The sequence below is a fragment of the Carcharodon carcharias genome, chromosome 31, assembly GCF_017639515.1.
Source record: "Carcharodon carcharias isolate sCarCar2 chromosome 31, sCarCar2.pri, whole genome shotgun sequence".
Lineage (NCBI taxonomy): Eukaryota > Metazoa > Chordata > Chondrichthyes > Lamniformes > Lamnidae > Carcharodon > Carcharodon carcharias.
In genome coordinates, this window is record NC_054497.1 from 11,120,957 (window position 1) to 11,137,256 (window position 16,300).

Sequence of the window (16,300 nt, forward strand, 5' to 3'; positions counted from 1 at the left end):
GTAGGAAAGTAAGCTGTGAAGAGGACATGAGGCTACAGAGGCGTACGGATAGGCTAAGTGAGTGGGCAAAGTCTTGCATATGAAGTATAATGTGGGAAAATATGAAATTGTCTGTTTTGGCAGGAAATATAAAAAAGTAACATGTTATCTAAATGGTGAGAGATTGCAGAGCTCTGAGATGCAGAGGGATCTGGGTGCCCTAGTGCATGAATTGCAAAAGGTTAGTATGCAGCTAGAGCAGGTAATTGGGAAAGCTAATGGAATGTTATATTTTATTGTGAGCGGAATTGATTATAAAAAGTAAGGAGGTTATGCTCCAGTTATACAGGGCATTGGTAAGACCACATCTGGATTATTCTATAAGTACTTATTTAAGGAAGGATGTAAATGCATTGGAAACAGTTCAGAGAAGGTTTACTAGACTAATACTTGGAATGTGCAAGTTGTCTTATGAGGAAAGGTTGGACAGGTTAGGCTTGTATCCACTGGAGTTTAGAAGAGTAAGAGGCAATTTGATTGAAACATATAAGATCCTGAGGGGTCTTGACCTGAGGGTGGATGTAGAAAGGATGGTTTTTCTTGTGGGAGAATCTAGAACTAAGGGTCACTGTTTAAAAATAAGGGGTTGCTCATTTAAAACAGAGATTAAGAGAAATTTTTTCTCAGAGGGTCGTGAGTCTTTGGAATCCTCTTCCTCAACTGGCGGTGGAAGCAGAGTCTTTGAATATTTTTAAGGCAGAGCTAGATAGATTCTTGATAAACAAGGGGGTGAAAGGTTATCAGAGGTAGGTAGAAATGTGGAGTTGAAGTTACAATCGGATCATCCATGATCTTATTGATTGGCGGAGCAAGCTCGATTTGCCGAGTGGCTGACTCCTACTCCTAATTTGTATGTTCGTATGTACTACATTTCCTACACACCAACAGTGACCACCCTTCAGAAATACCTCATTGGCTGATGTTGGATATCTGGGGTTGTGAAAGAAGCTATATCTCTGTCACCTCCTCCAGCCCTACAACCTTCCAACACCTTTGCATCCTCCAATTCTGGCCTCTTGTACATCCTCAATTGGTCATTGCCCGCATCGTTGGCATTCAATCACCTATGGGCCTTAAGCTCTGGAATTCCCTCTACCTCTCTCCTTTAAGTCGCTCTTTAAAATCTGTCTCATTTACCAAGCTTTTGGTCACTTGTCCAAAAATCTCTTTCTGTAGCTCAGTTTCAAGTTTTATTTAATTACGCTCGTGTGAAGTGTCATGTGAGGCTTGAAACAGTAATCTCTCCGGTCTGGAATACTCGGGGCTAAGTCACTTCTTGATTTTGGATATTGGAATGCTGGACTGCAAGTTTGTGAACTGGGAAACCCGTAGATATAAGTATTTACCTGAAACATTGAACAGTGATAAAATGTTAAGGTACATAAAAGCATATGAATTAGGAGCAGGAGTAGGCCATTCAGCCCCTCAAACCTGCTCTGCCATTTGATATGATCATGGCTGATCTGACTGTGGCCTCAACTATACTTTCCTGTTTGTCCCCTATCCCCTTTGACCCCTTTATCAATCAAGAATTGATCTAACTCAGCCTTAAACATATTCAGTGACCCGGCCTTCCTGCTCTCTGGGGAAGAGAATTCCCACAGAGCAACCACCCTCTGAGAGAAAACATTTCTCCTTGTCTCCGTCTTCAAAGGGAGAGCCCTTGGCTGGGATTTTCCAGCCGCGATACTGGCGGGCATCGCCCCGGGTGGGATGGGAAAATTTGGAGAGCCGTTGACTTTTAACCACCGTCCAAATGTCCCACCCCCCCGGCCCTGCCTGCTGGTGTCAGGGCTGGAAAAACCCCCCCCTTATTTTCAAACTGAGTCCCCCCTCGCTCTGGTCTTTCCCAAGAGGGGCGAGGTCGGGTGGGATTTTCCTGCCTCGACACTGGCGGGAATCGTCACGGGCAGGAGGGGAGAATCTGGAGAGCCGGTTAAAAGCCAACAGCTCCCCGAACATTCCTGCCCCACCCTCGGCGATGTCCGCCACTGGGGCCGGAAATCCCCGGACCCCCTTTCAGTGTCCACCCTGTCAAGCCCCCTCAGGATCTTACACGTTTCAATAAGATCGTCTCCCACTCTTCTAAACCCCAGGAGGCACAGGTGCAACCTGCCCAACCTTTCCTCATCCCAGGAATGAGTTGAGTGAAGCTTCTCTGAACTGCTTCGAACACGATTATATCCTTTCTCAAATAAGGAGACCAAACTGTGCACAGCATTCCAGATGTGGTCTCACCAACACCCTCTACAGCTGTAGCCAAACATCCTTACTCTTACACTCCCTTCCCCTTGCAATGAACAATAATATCCCATTTTCCTTCCTAATCACTTGCAGTACCTGCCTACGAACATTTTGTGGTTCAATTACCAGGACACCCAGATCTCATTGTGCCGTAGAGTTTTGCCGTCTTTCTCTATTTAAATGGTAAACTGCTTTCCTATTCTTCCTGCCAAAGTGGACGAGTTCACATTTTCCCCACATTATATTCCAACTGCCAATTATTTGCCCAGTCTCTTAACCATCTAAATCCCTCGAGGGACTCTTTATGTCCTCACAATTCACCTTACACCTTTGTGACATCAGCATATTTAGCAACCATACTTACAGCTCCTAGTCCAGGTCATTTATGTGGATTGTGAGGAGTTGAGACTGCAGCACCGATCCCTGTGGCACTCCACTGGTTGCATCTTGCCAGCCCGAGAATGACCCACTTATCCCTCCTTTCTGCTTCCTGTTTGCTGACCAATCCTTCATTCATGTTAATGTTTCCCCCTACACCACGTGTTTTTATTTTATTTCGTAACCTTTGATGTGGCACCTTATCAAATGCCTTTTGGAAATCCAATTAGAAAGTAGTGATAAAAATGGTTTTGCTTATCCAAATACTGTATCTTCCATGTTTTGCTCCCAGTGTAGGGGACTAAAGTGATGCTGTGAGTTGTTTGGGTCTGTTTAAAAATTTGTGAACAACTGATGTATCCAAACAATAGAAATATTCACGCCCGCCACCACCAACACACAGTAGCAGCAGTGTGTGTACCATCTACAAGATGCACTGCAAGATTCACCAAGGCTCCTTCGACAGCACCTTCCAAACCCACGACCTCTACCACCTAGAAGGACAAGGGCAGCAGACACATGGGAACACCATCACCTGGAAGTTCCCCTCCAAGTCACTCACCGTCCTGACTTGGAAATATATCACCATTCCTTCACTGTCGCTAGGTCAAAATCCTGGAACTGCCTCCCTAACGGCGCTGTGGGTGTACCTACACCACATGGACTGCAGTGGTTCAAGAAGATGTCTCACCCCCACCATCTAGGGAGAAATCAGGAATGGGCAATAAATGCTGGTCTAGTCAGCAACACCCACATCCTGTGAAAGAATAAAAAAGGAAATCCAGACTGGAGAGGTTACAGTATATAAATATTGGCCTTTGTTTTCCCATTTACCCCACGTTCTCCCCACAACCACCGCTAATCCCAACTTCGCCTGAAGTGCATGCCCCCTCTTGCCTCCTGATGTTTCTGATTTGGATTTACAAGCGTACTTCCAAACTGTTCTCCTTCTGACCTTTCTAGATGTGATGGTGTGGACGAATGATCGAATGATGGGCTGGGTACAGGACATTGGGCTAAAGGAGTACAGCAATAACCTGCAGGAGAGCGGAGTCCACGGGGCTCTCATCGCACTGGACGACACCTTCGATCATAATGATGTCGCTCTGCTCCTGCAGATCCCAATGCAAAACACACAGGTACGTGAGGACCTGAGATACGTCTTAGTTCTTTCATGGGATGTGGGTGTCGCTGGCAAGGCCAGCATTTGTTGCCCATCCCTAATTGCCCTTGAACTGAGTGCCTTGCTTGGAGATTTCAGAAGGTAGTTAAGAGTCAACATTGTTGTGGGTCTGGAGTCACATGTGGGCCAGACCAGGTAAGGACAGCAGATTTCCTTCCCTAAAGGGCATTAGTGAACCAGATGGGTTTTTACAACAATTGATGATAGTTTCATGGCCACCGTTACTGAGACTAGCTTTCAGTTCCAGATTTATTAATCGAATTTAAACTCCACCAGCTGCTGCAGGGTGATTTGAACCCATGTCCCCTGGAAGGCAGGGAATCCTGATGATGGGAGGGAATTCCATGATAGGGAGGTTCCAGGGAAAAAAAAAGGAATTGGAATGTGGGGCACTGTTGTGACTCTGAGGAGGGTGAGCTGTTGCTGCAGGCTAGAAGCAACAAGCGATCGACATTCAGCCCTGACCACTGGTGTATCGATCAAAAAAAGACATGGAAAATTGGAATGGAGAAACGAGATTGAGTTTGAGCGAGAGCAGATGGGTTTCGGAGGTGACGATGAGCACGGGGATTTTCGAGAGAGAAGAATGTCGCATCTTTCACCATCTCAGGACATCCCAAAATGAAGTCGTTCTTGAAGTATAATCACTGTGGTAATGTGGGAAACACGGCTGTCAGTTTGTGCACAGCAAGCTCCCACAAGCAGCAACGTGAGAGTGACCAGTTAAGTTGCCTTTTAGTGATGGCGGGCTCGGGCTAAACATGGGCCCAGGTCCTGCCCTTCTTCAAAACGGGTGCCATGGGATCTTTTATGTTCCACCCGAGAGGGCACACGGGGCCTTGGTTTAACGTCTCATCGCGTTGCAGCACTCCCTCTGTAGTGCACTGAAAGAGTCAGCTGGGTAACCTTCTGGCACCCATTGACCAATGGCTGAACACCTTTTGAGTCAGGCGGGTACTCTCTGTTTCGAGTCCCAGCCTCCACCACATCGGCTAATTTGACCTGGCCTTGTGCCACTCCAACACCCCGCACGCTCGCTGTACCTGTCTGTGCTCAGGCTGGAACACAGCATGAAAGTGGTTTTGATTTCTTGTGCTGCTCCCTGTCCAGCGACTCCTGCTGGCAAAGTATGGACTGGAGAAGTGTGATGGCTTCCACAGTTGAGTAGCTGTAGCCGTTTCTAATTGGGTTGAGGTGCTGTAGAGCTGGACCTTAACATAAGTCGGTGGCTTCAAGAGAGGCGGTGGCTGGGGGTGGTGGGAGAGAGAATTGGATGGGGAAGGGAATGGCAGTGAGTCACTGGGTGCTAGGATGAGTAATGATCACACCTTCTGTTCACTTGAAACACTGGCACAGAGTCTGCAGGAAAGGAAGGAACTGTACTCTATTCCTGGCTTCTCACTCTCGGCGTATTGGGGATTGTTTATCTGTGTCAGTCGAGGGCTGGGACGGGTGAGCCGTGGACCGGACACTGTAGCATCTCCTCATCGCACTGCCCTGCAAGTCCTGTTTTCTCAACTCTCAAATGGCCAGCGTTCCAGGGAAGGACAAAGGAAACACTTAAACCAAAGACATTCTGAATCTCGGCACCGCTGACATTAACGACTGAGAGGAGTTTGCCACTAATTGTTCAGAATAGCAGCAGCTTGTCCATCAAACCGCACTGGGGGAAAGACAGCGGCATAGAACCACAGAACCAGAGAAAAGTTACCGCCTCACAGGGAGGCCATTCAGCCCATCATGTCTGTGCTGTCCAGAAAAAGATGAAAACGAAACCAGCCGCTCATTTTAATCCCACTTTCCAGCGCCTGGTCCGGGGCCTTGCAGGTTACAGCGCTTCAGGTGCAGATCCAGGTACCTTTTAAATGAGTTGAGCATTTCAGCCTCAACCACCAATCCAGGCAGCGAATTCCAGACACCCACCACCCTCTGGCTGAAAAGGTTTTCCCTCATGTCCCCCTCTAAGCCTTCTACCAATCACCTTAAATCTGTGCCCCCCTCAGCTCAGGGACACCAGTCTTCCCTGTCTACCCTATTTAGGCCACTCATAATTTTCTACCCCTCAATTAGGTCACTCCCTCAGCCTCCTCTGTTCTAAAGAAAACAACGCTCGTCTGTCCAATCTCTGCTCGTGGCTGCAATTTTCATAGTGATGATGTCACTGGACCAGTAATCCAGAGGCCCAGACTAATGCCCTGGGGACATGGGTTCAAATCCCACCTGGTGGAATTGCAATCCAGTTAATATGAAGCTAGTCGCAGTAATGGGGATCATGAAACTATCACCGCTTGTCCTTAAAACCCCATCTGGTTCACCAATGTCCTTTGGGGAGGGAAATCTGCCCTCCTGACCTGGTCTGGCCTACATGTGACTCCAGACCCACAGCCATGTGGTTGACTCTGAAATGGCCTAGGAAAGCCCCTCAGTTCAAGGGAGTGGGGGGGGGGTGGGGGGGTGGGGTAGGTGAGTCCTGGGTATTTAGGGACGGGCAACAAATGCTGGCCTTGTCAGCAATGCTCGTATCCCATGAAAAAATTTTTAAAAATCGTGTTTTGAGACCAACTGTCTTAACAATAAAGAAAAAGGAAGTAAACCCTGCACCCTGGGTCCCACTACCTCGTGGGACATCCAGCCCCCATGTGCCTAAACATCTGCCGGTCAAGATTTGACCACACGCACACAGACACGAGAGTCCCCCTCCCCTCATCACCCGGGGGTAACAGGGGGAGGGCACCCTGCTGGACAATGTGCCCAGGTTCTGATTTTGGAGGTGGGTAACACAGCATTACCTCTGAGCGAGGGGTTACTCGCTGAACCGCTTTGTGAGGGGAAATTGTAGGAGAACCTTCGCCATGGGGATGGCGGTGAATCAGGAAGATCCCCCCGCTTGCTCTGAGCAACCAGGAATGCAGCCAGAGTGTGCCAGTAATTCTCACTCGGTGAGAGGAAACACCTCTCTCAAAGAACACCTAGATCTATTCAAGGTAACATTGAACAACAGCAATAACTTGCATTTATATAGCGCCTTTAGCGTTTTAATGTCCCAGGAGAGATTATCAAACGAAAGTTGGCACAGATGCGCTCATGGGATGTGGGCATCACTGGCTAGCATTTAGTGCCCATCCCTAATTGCCCTTGTTCAGAGGGCATTTTTAAGAGTCACATGTAGACCAGACCAGGTAAGGACAGCAGATTTCCTTCCCTAAAGGGGGCATTAGTGAACCCAGGTGGGTTTTTAATGACAATTTCATGGTGACCATTAGACTTTTTATTTCCAATTCAAATTCCACCAACCACCAACCTGCTGTTGGTGGGATTTGAACCTGGGTCCCTGGAATACCAGTCCAGTGATAATACCGCTACACCCCCGAGAGAGGTGGCGAGGTTTAGGGAGGCAGTCCCAGAGCTGAGGGCCCTGGCACTGGCATGGCCACCGGTGACGGAGTGACTACAATCGGGCCTACACAGAAGGCCGGAATTGGATGAGGGCAGAGAGGGTTGAGTTACCCATCGGTTACACGATTGTTCGGACAGGAGGCAGGTGGGTGGATGGATTGAAATATCTCGCAGCCAGCCTTGGGTGCTTTCTTGTGGTGGTCCCACCATGTGTAGCAATGCCTCCACCAGCTCTTGTGACACTAATGAAGTTATCTTCTTCTCTCCCATCAGGCCCGTCAAATACTGGAAAATGAATTCAAAAACCTGCTGCTTCAAGGGACCGACCGACGTCAGGAAGAGGTTCGTGTGAACTCGGCCGGCCTGCCTCACATTCGTACCAGTTAGTAATTGTAGCGTGGTCACAGCGCAGAAGGAGGCCACTTGACCCATCGCATCCCTGCTGGCTCTCTGTCAGGGCCCCTCACCTAGTCCCGCTCCCTCTCCTTTTCTCCTTCACCCTCGCAAACCTTGTCTCTTTAGATAATAATCCAGCTTCCTTCGGAAAACCACGATTGAATCTGCCCCCACAATGCTCTCGGGCATTGCATTCCAGACCCTCGCTACTCGCTGTCACTGTTGCTTCTTTTGCGAATCACCTTAAATCGGTCCTCGATCCTGATGACAGTGGGGACAGTTTCCACCTATCTGCTCCATCCAGACTCCCTGCCACCACTCCCCTGCAATTTTGAACACCTCTATCACATCTCCTCCTAATCTCTTCTTCTCCCAGCAGAACAGTCCCAGCTTCTCCAGTCTATTCGAGTAACTGAAATTCCTCATCCCTGGAACCGTTTGCCTGAATCTTTTTTCTGCCCCCTCTCTGAAGCCTTCATCTCCTTCCTGAAACGTGGTGCCCAGAACTGTGCACAATACTCCAGTTGAGGCTGAACCAGTGTTTTATAAAGGTTCACTCTAACCTCCTTGTTTTTGTACCCTGTGCTTCTATTTATAAAGCCTAGGATCCCAAATGCTTTATTAATCGCTTACAGAAGGGAGGGGGTCAGGAGAGGGCAAAAGCAGAAATAGGCAACGCTTAAGTAAGCTTCTGAAGCCAGGGTGGGGTGAGGGGGGGTGGGAGGGGGGAGAATGGGAAGCTGGGTGAGGGCAGCACTAAGGGAGATTGAGGGTTTGACTGTGAAGCCCACCAAAGTCAAATAGTTCTCCAGCACTTGCTGATTCAATTGACGCACGCAAAGCCACTGAAGACAAATATCGAATCTGGGAAACCAATGCATGAGTGCACAACCTGTGGAGATGAGGGCGAGTGAGCTCAAGGGGGAGAAATGTTACATTAACTAAGCTCCTATAGCCCCCACCCACCCCCTGCCCACATTAAATTCATATGTTCGGACTTAGTGGCGTCAGCAATCTGGTCCCCTCCCATTTCTTGGACAGTTCCCGGCTTGACCTGGGCAAGGGTTAGATGGCGAGTCATGTTTATGTGAACCAGGCTGATTTACCTTGGAATAGATATTATAGAAGGTTAAGGTTTGAGTGAGGTCCTTAGGGAGTTGTTAGGATAGATAGCGCAAAGTTTTTTCTATTGGTAGGGGAGTCTAGGAGAGGCAGACATAACCTCAAAATCAGAGCCAGACCACTCAGGAGGGAGGCTAGGGAAACATTTCTTCACACAAAGGGTGGTAGTAGTGTGGAACTCTCTCCCACAAGAAGCATTAGATGCTGGGGCTCAATTAAGCATTTTAAATCTGAGAGCAACAGGTTTTGGCAAACGTGACATAAGAACATAAGAAATAGGAGGTGGAGTAGGCCATTCAGCCCCTCAGGCCTGCTCACCATTCATGGCTGATCATCCCCTTCAACTCCGCCTTCCTGCTCCACCTCCATTTCCCTTAATTCCCACAGTATCCGGAAACCTGTCAGTCTCTGTCCTGACTCTACTCAATGACTGAGCATCCACAACTCTCCGGGGTGGAGAATTCCAAAGATCCTCTTAGTGAAGAAATTTCTCCTCATCTCCGTCTGAAATGGCCAACCCTTTATTCTGAGACTGTGACCCTGTGTTCTCGATTTCCCAGGAGGGGAAACCTCCTCCCAGCATCAACCTTGTCCAGCCCTTTGAAGAATTTCATACGTTTTAACGAGAACACCTCACTCTTCCAAACTTGAGGGAATGTAGGCCTAGTCTACTCAGTCTCTCCTCATTGGACAATCCCTTCATCCCATGAATCAGTCAAGTGAGCCTTTGTTGCACTCCTTCTATGGCAAGTGCAGCAGGTGATTAGGAACGCTAATATAATGTTATCATTTACTGTGAGGAGAATTGATTACAAAAGTAGGGAGGTTTTGCTTCAGTTGTACAGGGCACTGGTGAGACCACATCTGGACTATTGTGCAGTACTGGTCTCCTTTTTTAAAGAAAGATATAAATGCGTTAGAAGCAGTTCAGAGAAGGTTTACCAGACTAATACCAGGAGTGAAAAACGAAACGTCAACTCTTTTCTTCTCCGCCAGACCTGCTGAGTTTTTCCAGGTAATTCTGTTTTTGTTTTGTAATACCAGGAATGGGTGAGTTGTCTTATGAGGAAAGGCTTGGACAGGTTAGGCTTGTATCCACTGGAATTTAGAAGAGTAAGAGGTGACTTAATTGAAACCTTTAAGATCCTGAGGGGTTTTGACAGGGTGGATGTGGAGAAGACGTTTCCTCTGGTGGATGAATCTGGAACTCGGGCTCACTGTTTAAAAATAAGGGGGTCGCTCATTTACGACAGAGGTGAGGAGAAAATTTTCTCTCAGAGGGTTGAGAGTCTTTGGAATTCCCTTCATCAAAAGGCGGTGGAAACAGTCTCCGAATATTTTTCAGGCAGAGCAAGATTCTTGATTAACAAGGGGGTGAAAGGTTATCGGGGGTCGGCGGGAATGTGGGGTTGAGGTTACAATCGGATCAGCCACGATCTTATTGAACGGCGGAGCAGGCTCCAGGGGCTGAGTGGCCTACTCCTGCTCCTAATTCGTATGTTCGTATGTATGTCCTTTCTTAGTAAGGAGCCCAAAACTAAGCACTGCACTCTAGATGTGGTTCTACCAGAGCCCTATATAATCACAGCAAGACTAACTGAATATAAAGGAATATGGAGCCAAGGTAAGTCGATGGGGTTAAGATACAGATAAGGTGTGATCTCAGTGAATGGTGGGACAAGCTCGATGGGCTGAATGGCCTCCCCACCCACCCCACCCCTCCCCCCCGTATCCCTGAACGATGGATCTGAATTCCTTCCCGATTCTTTTCAGGATGACGCCAAGAACTTCAGCCGAGCCCCCTCGTGGCGCAAGCGGTTCCGGGCGAAGGAGATGCGTGACATGACCTCGGACACGTCCGAAACCCTCCCAGCCAACTTCCGGGTGACCGCAGCAGCCATCGCCTCACAGAGCGTGCAGCTACGGAAGGTGCAGCCGGACAGTAAGTCCCTCTACCCCTGTCTCCGGCCTCCGGCACCGACCGATGGAAAGGTCAAATATCGGGCGAGCTCGGAGGGCTCAGGGTGACTCGGACATGGCGATGAGGGTGGGGGCATGCACAGGGTCGATGGGGCATGGCGGAGATAGTCAAGACTTGAGCACAGAGGGAAAGAAAGACACGCGTTTATATAGCCCCTGTCACATCCCCGGGACTTCCCAAAGTGCTTCACAGCCCCCATGAAGTATTTTCAAAGTGTCGTCACTGTTGTAATGCAGGGAACGTGGCACCCAATCTGCACACAGCAAGATCCCGCAAACAGCAACGTGATAATGACCAGATCATCTGTTTCCGTCTTGCTTATGGAGGGATAAATGTTGTCCAGGGTATGGAGGGGGGAGAAGCCCCCCTGCGGACGGTGCCTGCGGGATCTTTTACGTCCTGACAGGGCAAAAGGGACCTTGGTTTAATGCCTCATCTGAAAAACGGCACCCCCGGCAGTGCAGCACTCCCTCAGCGCTGCACTGGGAATGTCGGCCTGGATTTTGGACCACTGACCCAAAGGCGTGAGTTACGGGACCGGAGGGTATTGGGTGCTCAGGAGGAAGCAGGAGAGAAAGGCTTAGCTGGCTAATCATCTGAACAGAACTGACGAAATAGGGAGGGAGGGAGAGAGAGAGAGAGAGACGAGAGCTTAGAGATGAGCGGAATCAAACAACAAGCAACAGTGTAACTGGCCAGTTCCATCTGCTATTAAATGACTCGTACAAATTTCGTAAGGATTCAACTGCTCTTTTATCACAAATGTCATTTTTTTTAAAATTAGGTAACCCCTCAGGGACTCCACGAGCTGATACGCCTTCAATCCGGACATATTCATGCTAGCATTACTCAACAAGTGTGATCAACGAATGCAGTTGGGTGAGTATTGGGGCTTAACAGAGCTCTGCGCAGTCGGAGAATCTCAATGTACCCAATTGCATGGAAGATCCAGAGGCTGAAATTGGATGCAGTGTCCTTTGTGGCCAGTTGGAGGCGGTGGTGTGTGGTAATGGTCACTGGACTGGTAATACAAAGGCTCCAGACTAATGGTCTGGGGACACAGGTTCGAATCCCTGTGGAATTTAAACTCAGTTAATATTTAAGGAATTAATAAGCTAGTCCCAGTAATAGTGACCATGAATTGATTGTCGTAAAAACCCACCTCGAACATCCTGGTCTGGCCTGCACGTGGCCCCTGACCCACAGCAATGTGGTTGACTCTGAAATGGCCTAGAAAGCCTCTCAGTTGTACCAAACCACTTCAAAGCCTAAAGAAAGGAATGAAACTGGACGGGTCACCCAGCATTGAAAAGGACAATGTTGACCCTGCAGAGTCCTCCTTACTAACATCCGGGGGCTAGTGCCAAAATTGGGAGAGCTGCCTCACAGATTAGTCAAGTAACAGCCTGACATAGTCACATTCATGGAACCACACCTGACAGACAATGTCCCAGACACCACCACCACCATCCCTGGGTATGTCCTGTCCCATCGAAAGGACAGACTCACCAGAGGGATACAGTCAGGAGGGAGTTGCCCTGGGAATCCTCAACATTGACTCTGGACTCCATGAAGTCTCATGGCATCAGGTCAAACATGGGCAAGGAAACCTCCTGCTGATCACCATGTACCGCCCTCCCTCAGCTGATGAATCAGTGCTCCTCCATGTTGAACACCACTTGGAGGAAGCACTGAAGGTGGCAAGGGCACAGAATGTACTCTGAGCGGGAGACTTCAATGTCCATCACCAAGAGTGGCTCGGTAGCACCACTACTGACCGAGCTGCCTGAGTCCTAAAGGACATAGCTGCTAGATTGGGTCTGCGGCAGGTGCTGAGGGAACCAACAAGAGGGAAAAACCTACTTGACCTCATCCTCACCAACCTGCCTGCTGCAGATCCATCCGTCCATGACAATATTAGAGGAGTGACCGCTGCATTGTCCTTGTGGTGACGAAGTCCTGGCTTCACATTGAGAATACCCTCCATCATATTGTGTGACACTGATGTCACTCCTGCAGTGATGTCCTGGAGCTGAGATGACTGGCCTCCATCAACCACAACCATGTTGCTTTGTGCTAGGTATGACTCCAACCAGCAGAGAGTTTTCCCCCTGATTCCCATTGACCCCAGTTTTGCTAGGGCTCCTTGATACCACACTCGGTCAAACACTGCCTTGATGTCAAGGGCAGCTACTCTTACCCCATCTCAGGAGTTCAGCTCTTTTGTCCATGTTTGAACCAAAGCTGTAATGAGGTCAGGAGCTGAGTGCCCCTGGTGGAACCCAAACTGAGTGTCAATGAGCAGGTTGTTTGATAACACTGTTGATGACCCCCTTCCATCACTTTACTGATGATCGAGAGTAGACTGATGGGGCGGTAATTGGCCAGGTTGGATTTATCCCACTTTTTGTGTACAAGACATACCTGGGTATTTTTCCACATAGCCGGGTGGATGCCAGTGTTGTAGCTGTACTGAAACAGCTTGGCTAGGGGTGCAGCAAGTTCTGGAGCACAAGTCTTCAGTACTATTGCCGGAATATTGTCAGGGCCCATAGCCTTTGCAGTATCCAGTGCCTTCAGCTATTTCTTGATATCATGTGGCGTGAATCAAATTGGCTGAAGACTGGCATCTGTAATGCTGTGGACCTCTGGAGGAGGCCGAGATGGATCATCCACTCGGCACATCTGGCTGAAGATTGTTGCAAATGCTTCAGCCTTATCTTTAGCGCTGATGTGCTGGGCTCCCCCATCATGGAGGATGGGGATATTTGTGGAGCTTCCTCCTCCAGTGAGTTGTTTGATTATTCACCACCATTCACGACTGGATGTGGCAGGACTGCAGAGCTTAGATCTGATCTGTTGGTTGTGGGATCGCTTAGCTCTGTCTATCACTTGCTGCTTATGCTGTTCGGCATACAAGTAGTCCTGTGTTGTAGCTTCAACAGGTTGACATCTCATTTTCAGGAATGCCTGGCGCTGCTCCTGGCATGCCCTCTTCATTGAACCAGGGTTGATCTCCTGGCTTGATGGTAATGGTAGAGTGGGGGATATGCCGGGTCATGAGGTTACAGATTGAGTTCAAATACAGTTCTGCTGCTGCTGATGGCCCACAGCACCTCATGGATGCCCAGGCTTGAGTTGCTAGATCTGTTTGAAATCTATCCCATTTAGCACGGTGGGAGTGCCACACAACACGATGGAGGGTATCCTCAATGTGAAGGTGGGACTTTATCTCCACAATGACTGTGTAGTGGTCACTCCTACTGATACTGTCATGGACAGAGGCATCTGGGACAGGTAGATTGGTGAGGACAAGTTTGAGTAAGTGTTTCCCTCACCACAGCTGCTAGACGAGGTCTGTAGCAGATGTCCTTTAGGATTCGGCCAGCTCGGTCAGTAGTGGTACTACCGAGTCACTCTTGGTGCTGGGCATTGAAGTCCCTCACCCAGACTACATACTGTGCCCTTGCCACCAAGTGATGTTCAACATGGAGAAGCACTGATTCATCAGCTGAGGGAATGCGGTAGGTGGTAATCGGCAGGAGGTTTCCTTGCCTATGTTTGACCTGATGCCATGAGACGTGATGGGGTCCGGAGTCGATGTTGAGGACTCCCAGGGCAACTCCCTCCTGACTGTATACCACTGTGTCACCACCTCCACTGGGTCTGTCTTGCCGGTGGGACATGACATACCCAGGGATGGTGATGGTGGTGTCTGGGACGTTATCTGTAAGGTATGTTTACATGAGGATGACTGTGTCAGGCTGTTCCTTGACTAGTCTGTGAGACAGCTCTCCCAATTTTGGCACAAGTCCCCAATATGTTAGTAAGGAGGACTCTGCAGGGTTGACAGGGCTGAGTTTGCCATTGTCATTCCCGCAGCCTAGGCCGATGTTGGGTGGTCAGTTTGGTTTTGTTCCTTTTTGTAGCAGTTTGATACAAGTGAGTGGTTTGCTTGGCCATTTAAGAGTCAACCACATTGCTGCGGGTTTGGAGTCACATGTAGGCCAGACTGGGTAAGGATGGCAGATTTCCTATGCCCAAAAGGCCTTATTTATGACAATTGATTCATGGTCCCTGTTACTGAGATTAGCTTTTTAATTCCAGATTTGTTAACTGAATTTAAATTCCACCACTTGCTGTGGTGAGACTTGAACCCCCGTCCCAGAACTTTAGCATGGCCCTCTGGATTACTAGTCCGGTGGGTATTATCACAATGCCACTGCTTCCCCCCAACACCACCCCCCCCACCCCCCCCACCACACGACCACGGCGCACCTAGCACAAAGGAAGATGGTTGTGGCTGTTGGAGATCAATCATCTCAACTCCAGGACATCACTGCAGGAGTTCTTCAGGGTCCTAGGCCCAACCATCACAACACTCAAGAAGCTTCGACACCATCCAGGACAAAGCAGCCCACTTGATTGGCACCACATCCACAAACATTCACTCCCTCCACCCTCGACACACAGTAGCAGCAGTGTGTGTACCATCTACAAGATGCACTGCAGGAATTCACCAAGGCTCCTTGGACAGCACCTTCCAAACCCACTACCTCTACCATGTAGAAGGACAAGGGCAGCAGACACATGGGGAACATCACCACCTGGAAGTTCCCCTCCAAATCACTCACCATCCTGACCTGGAAATATATCACTGTTCCTTCACTGTCGCTGGGTCAAAATCCTGGCACTCCCTCCCTAACAGCGCTGTGGGTGTACCTACACCACATGGACTGCAGCGGCTCAAGAAGGCAGCTTGTGGATGGACGATGAAAACGCTGGCCTAGCCAGCGACGCCCACTTCCTGTGAAAATGAAGTAAAAATAGAAGCCAAATCTTGATCCTGTCTTGAGATCAGTGCAACACAAAGAGTGTAAAATAGGACTGGGCGTCATTGCTTTGAGCACAGAGCCAGCAGACATGCAATGGGCTGAGTGACCTCTCACTCACTCACTGGGGGAGATGGTGATGGAGTGGAAATGTCACTGGACTGGTAAACCAGACGCCAAGGATAATGCTGTGGGGACATGTGTTCGAATCCCACCACGGCAGCCGGTGAAGTTTAAACTCGATTAACAAGTTTGGGATATAAAGCTAGTCTCACAGATGGTGACCATGACACTATCATCAATTGTCATAAAAACCCATCTGGTTCACTAATCCCCTTCAGGGAAGGAAATCTGCCATCCTTCTCTGGTCTGGCCTACATGTGACTCCAGACCCACAGCAATGTGGTTGACTCTTAATTGCCCCCAGAAATGGCCCTAGCAAGCCACTCAGTTCAAGGGCAATTAGGGATGGGCAACAAATACTGGCCTTGCCAGCGATGCCCACATCCTATGAAAGAATAAATAGCTCTTGTCTCAGAGACACCTGCAGTGACCACCTCATCATTTCTCCCATTCCTACTGTCGCAGCTAATCCGAAACTCGGATCTGAACTAGCAACAAGTTCCATTCCCTCATCAACCCCCCCCGCCGCCCCCCCATGCCCCGTGACCCAACACCGTCCCCTGTTCCGGCAACGGCTGGAATTGTAAAATTCTATTTCGAATTCAG

The 16,300-nt window shown here is 49.1% G+C and overlaps 1 protein-coding gene across 10 annotated transcripts in view; it reads left to right on the forward strand.

Annotated features, from left to right (window-relative positions):
- The window catches only part of ppfia3 (PTPRF interacting protein alpha 3), a 241,101-nt gene that overhangs the window by 223,631 nt on the left and 1,170 nt on the right, over positions 1 to 16,300 (forward strand). For 8 of the 10 annotated variants that reach the window (XM_041178004.1, XM_041177994.1, XM_041178001.1 and 5 more), the window contains 4 exons: positions 3,625 to 3,800; positions 7,514 to 7,582; positions 10,532 to 10,700; positions 11,524 to 11,618. In XM_041178004.1, the coding sequence (XP_041033938.1) occupies positions 3,625 to 3,800; positions 7,514 to 7,582; positions 10,532 to 10,700; positions 11,524 to 11,582 (473 nt within the window). In that variant the 3' untranslated portion in view covers positions 11,583 to 11,618. Of the gene's footprint in view, positions 1 to 3,624; positions 3,801 to 7,513; positions 7,583 to 10,531; positions 10,701 to 11,523; positions 11,619 to 16,300 lie in introns of those variants that run through there. The other 2 variants (XM_041178002.1, XM_041178003.1) reach the window with 1 other exon arrangement.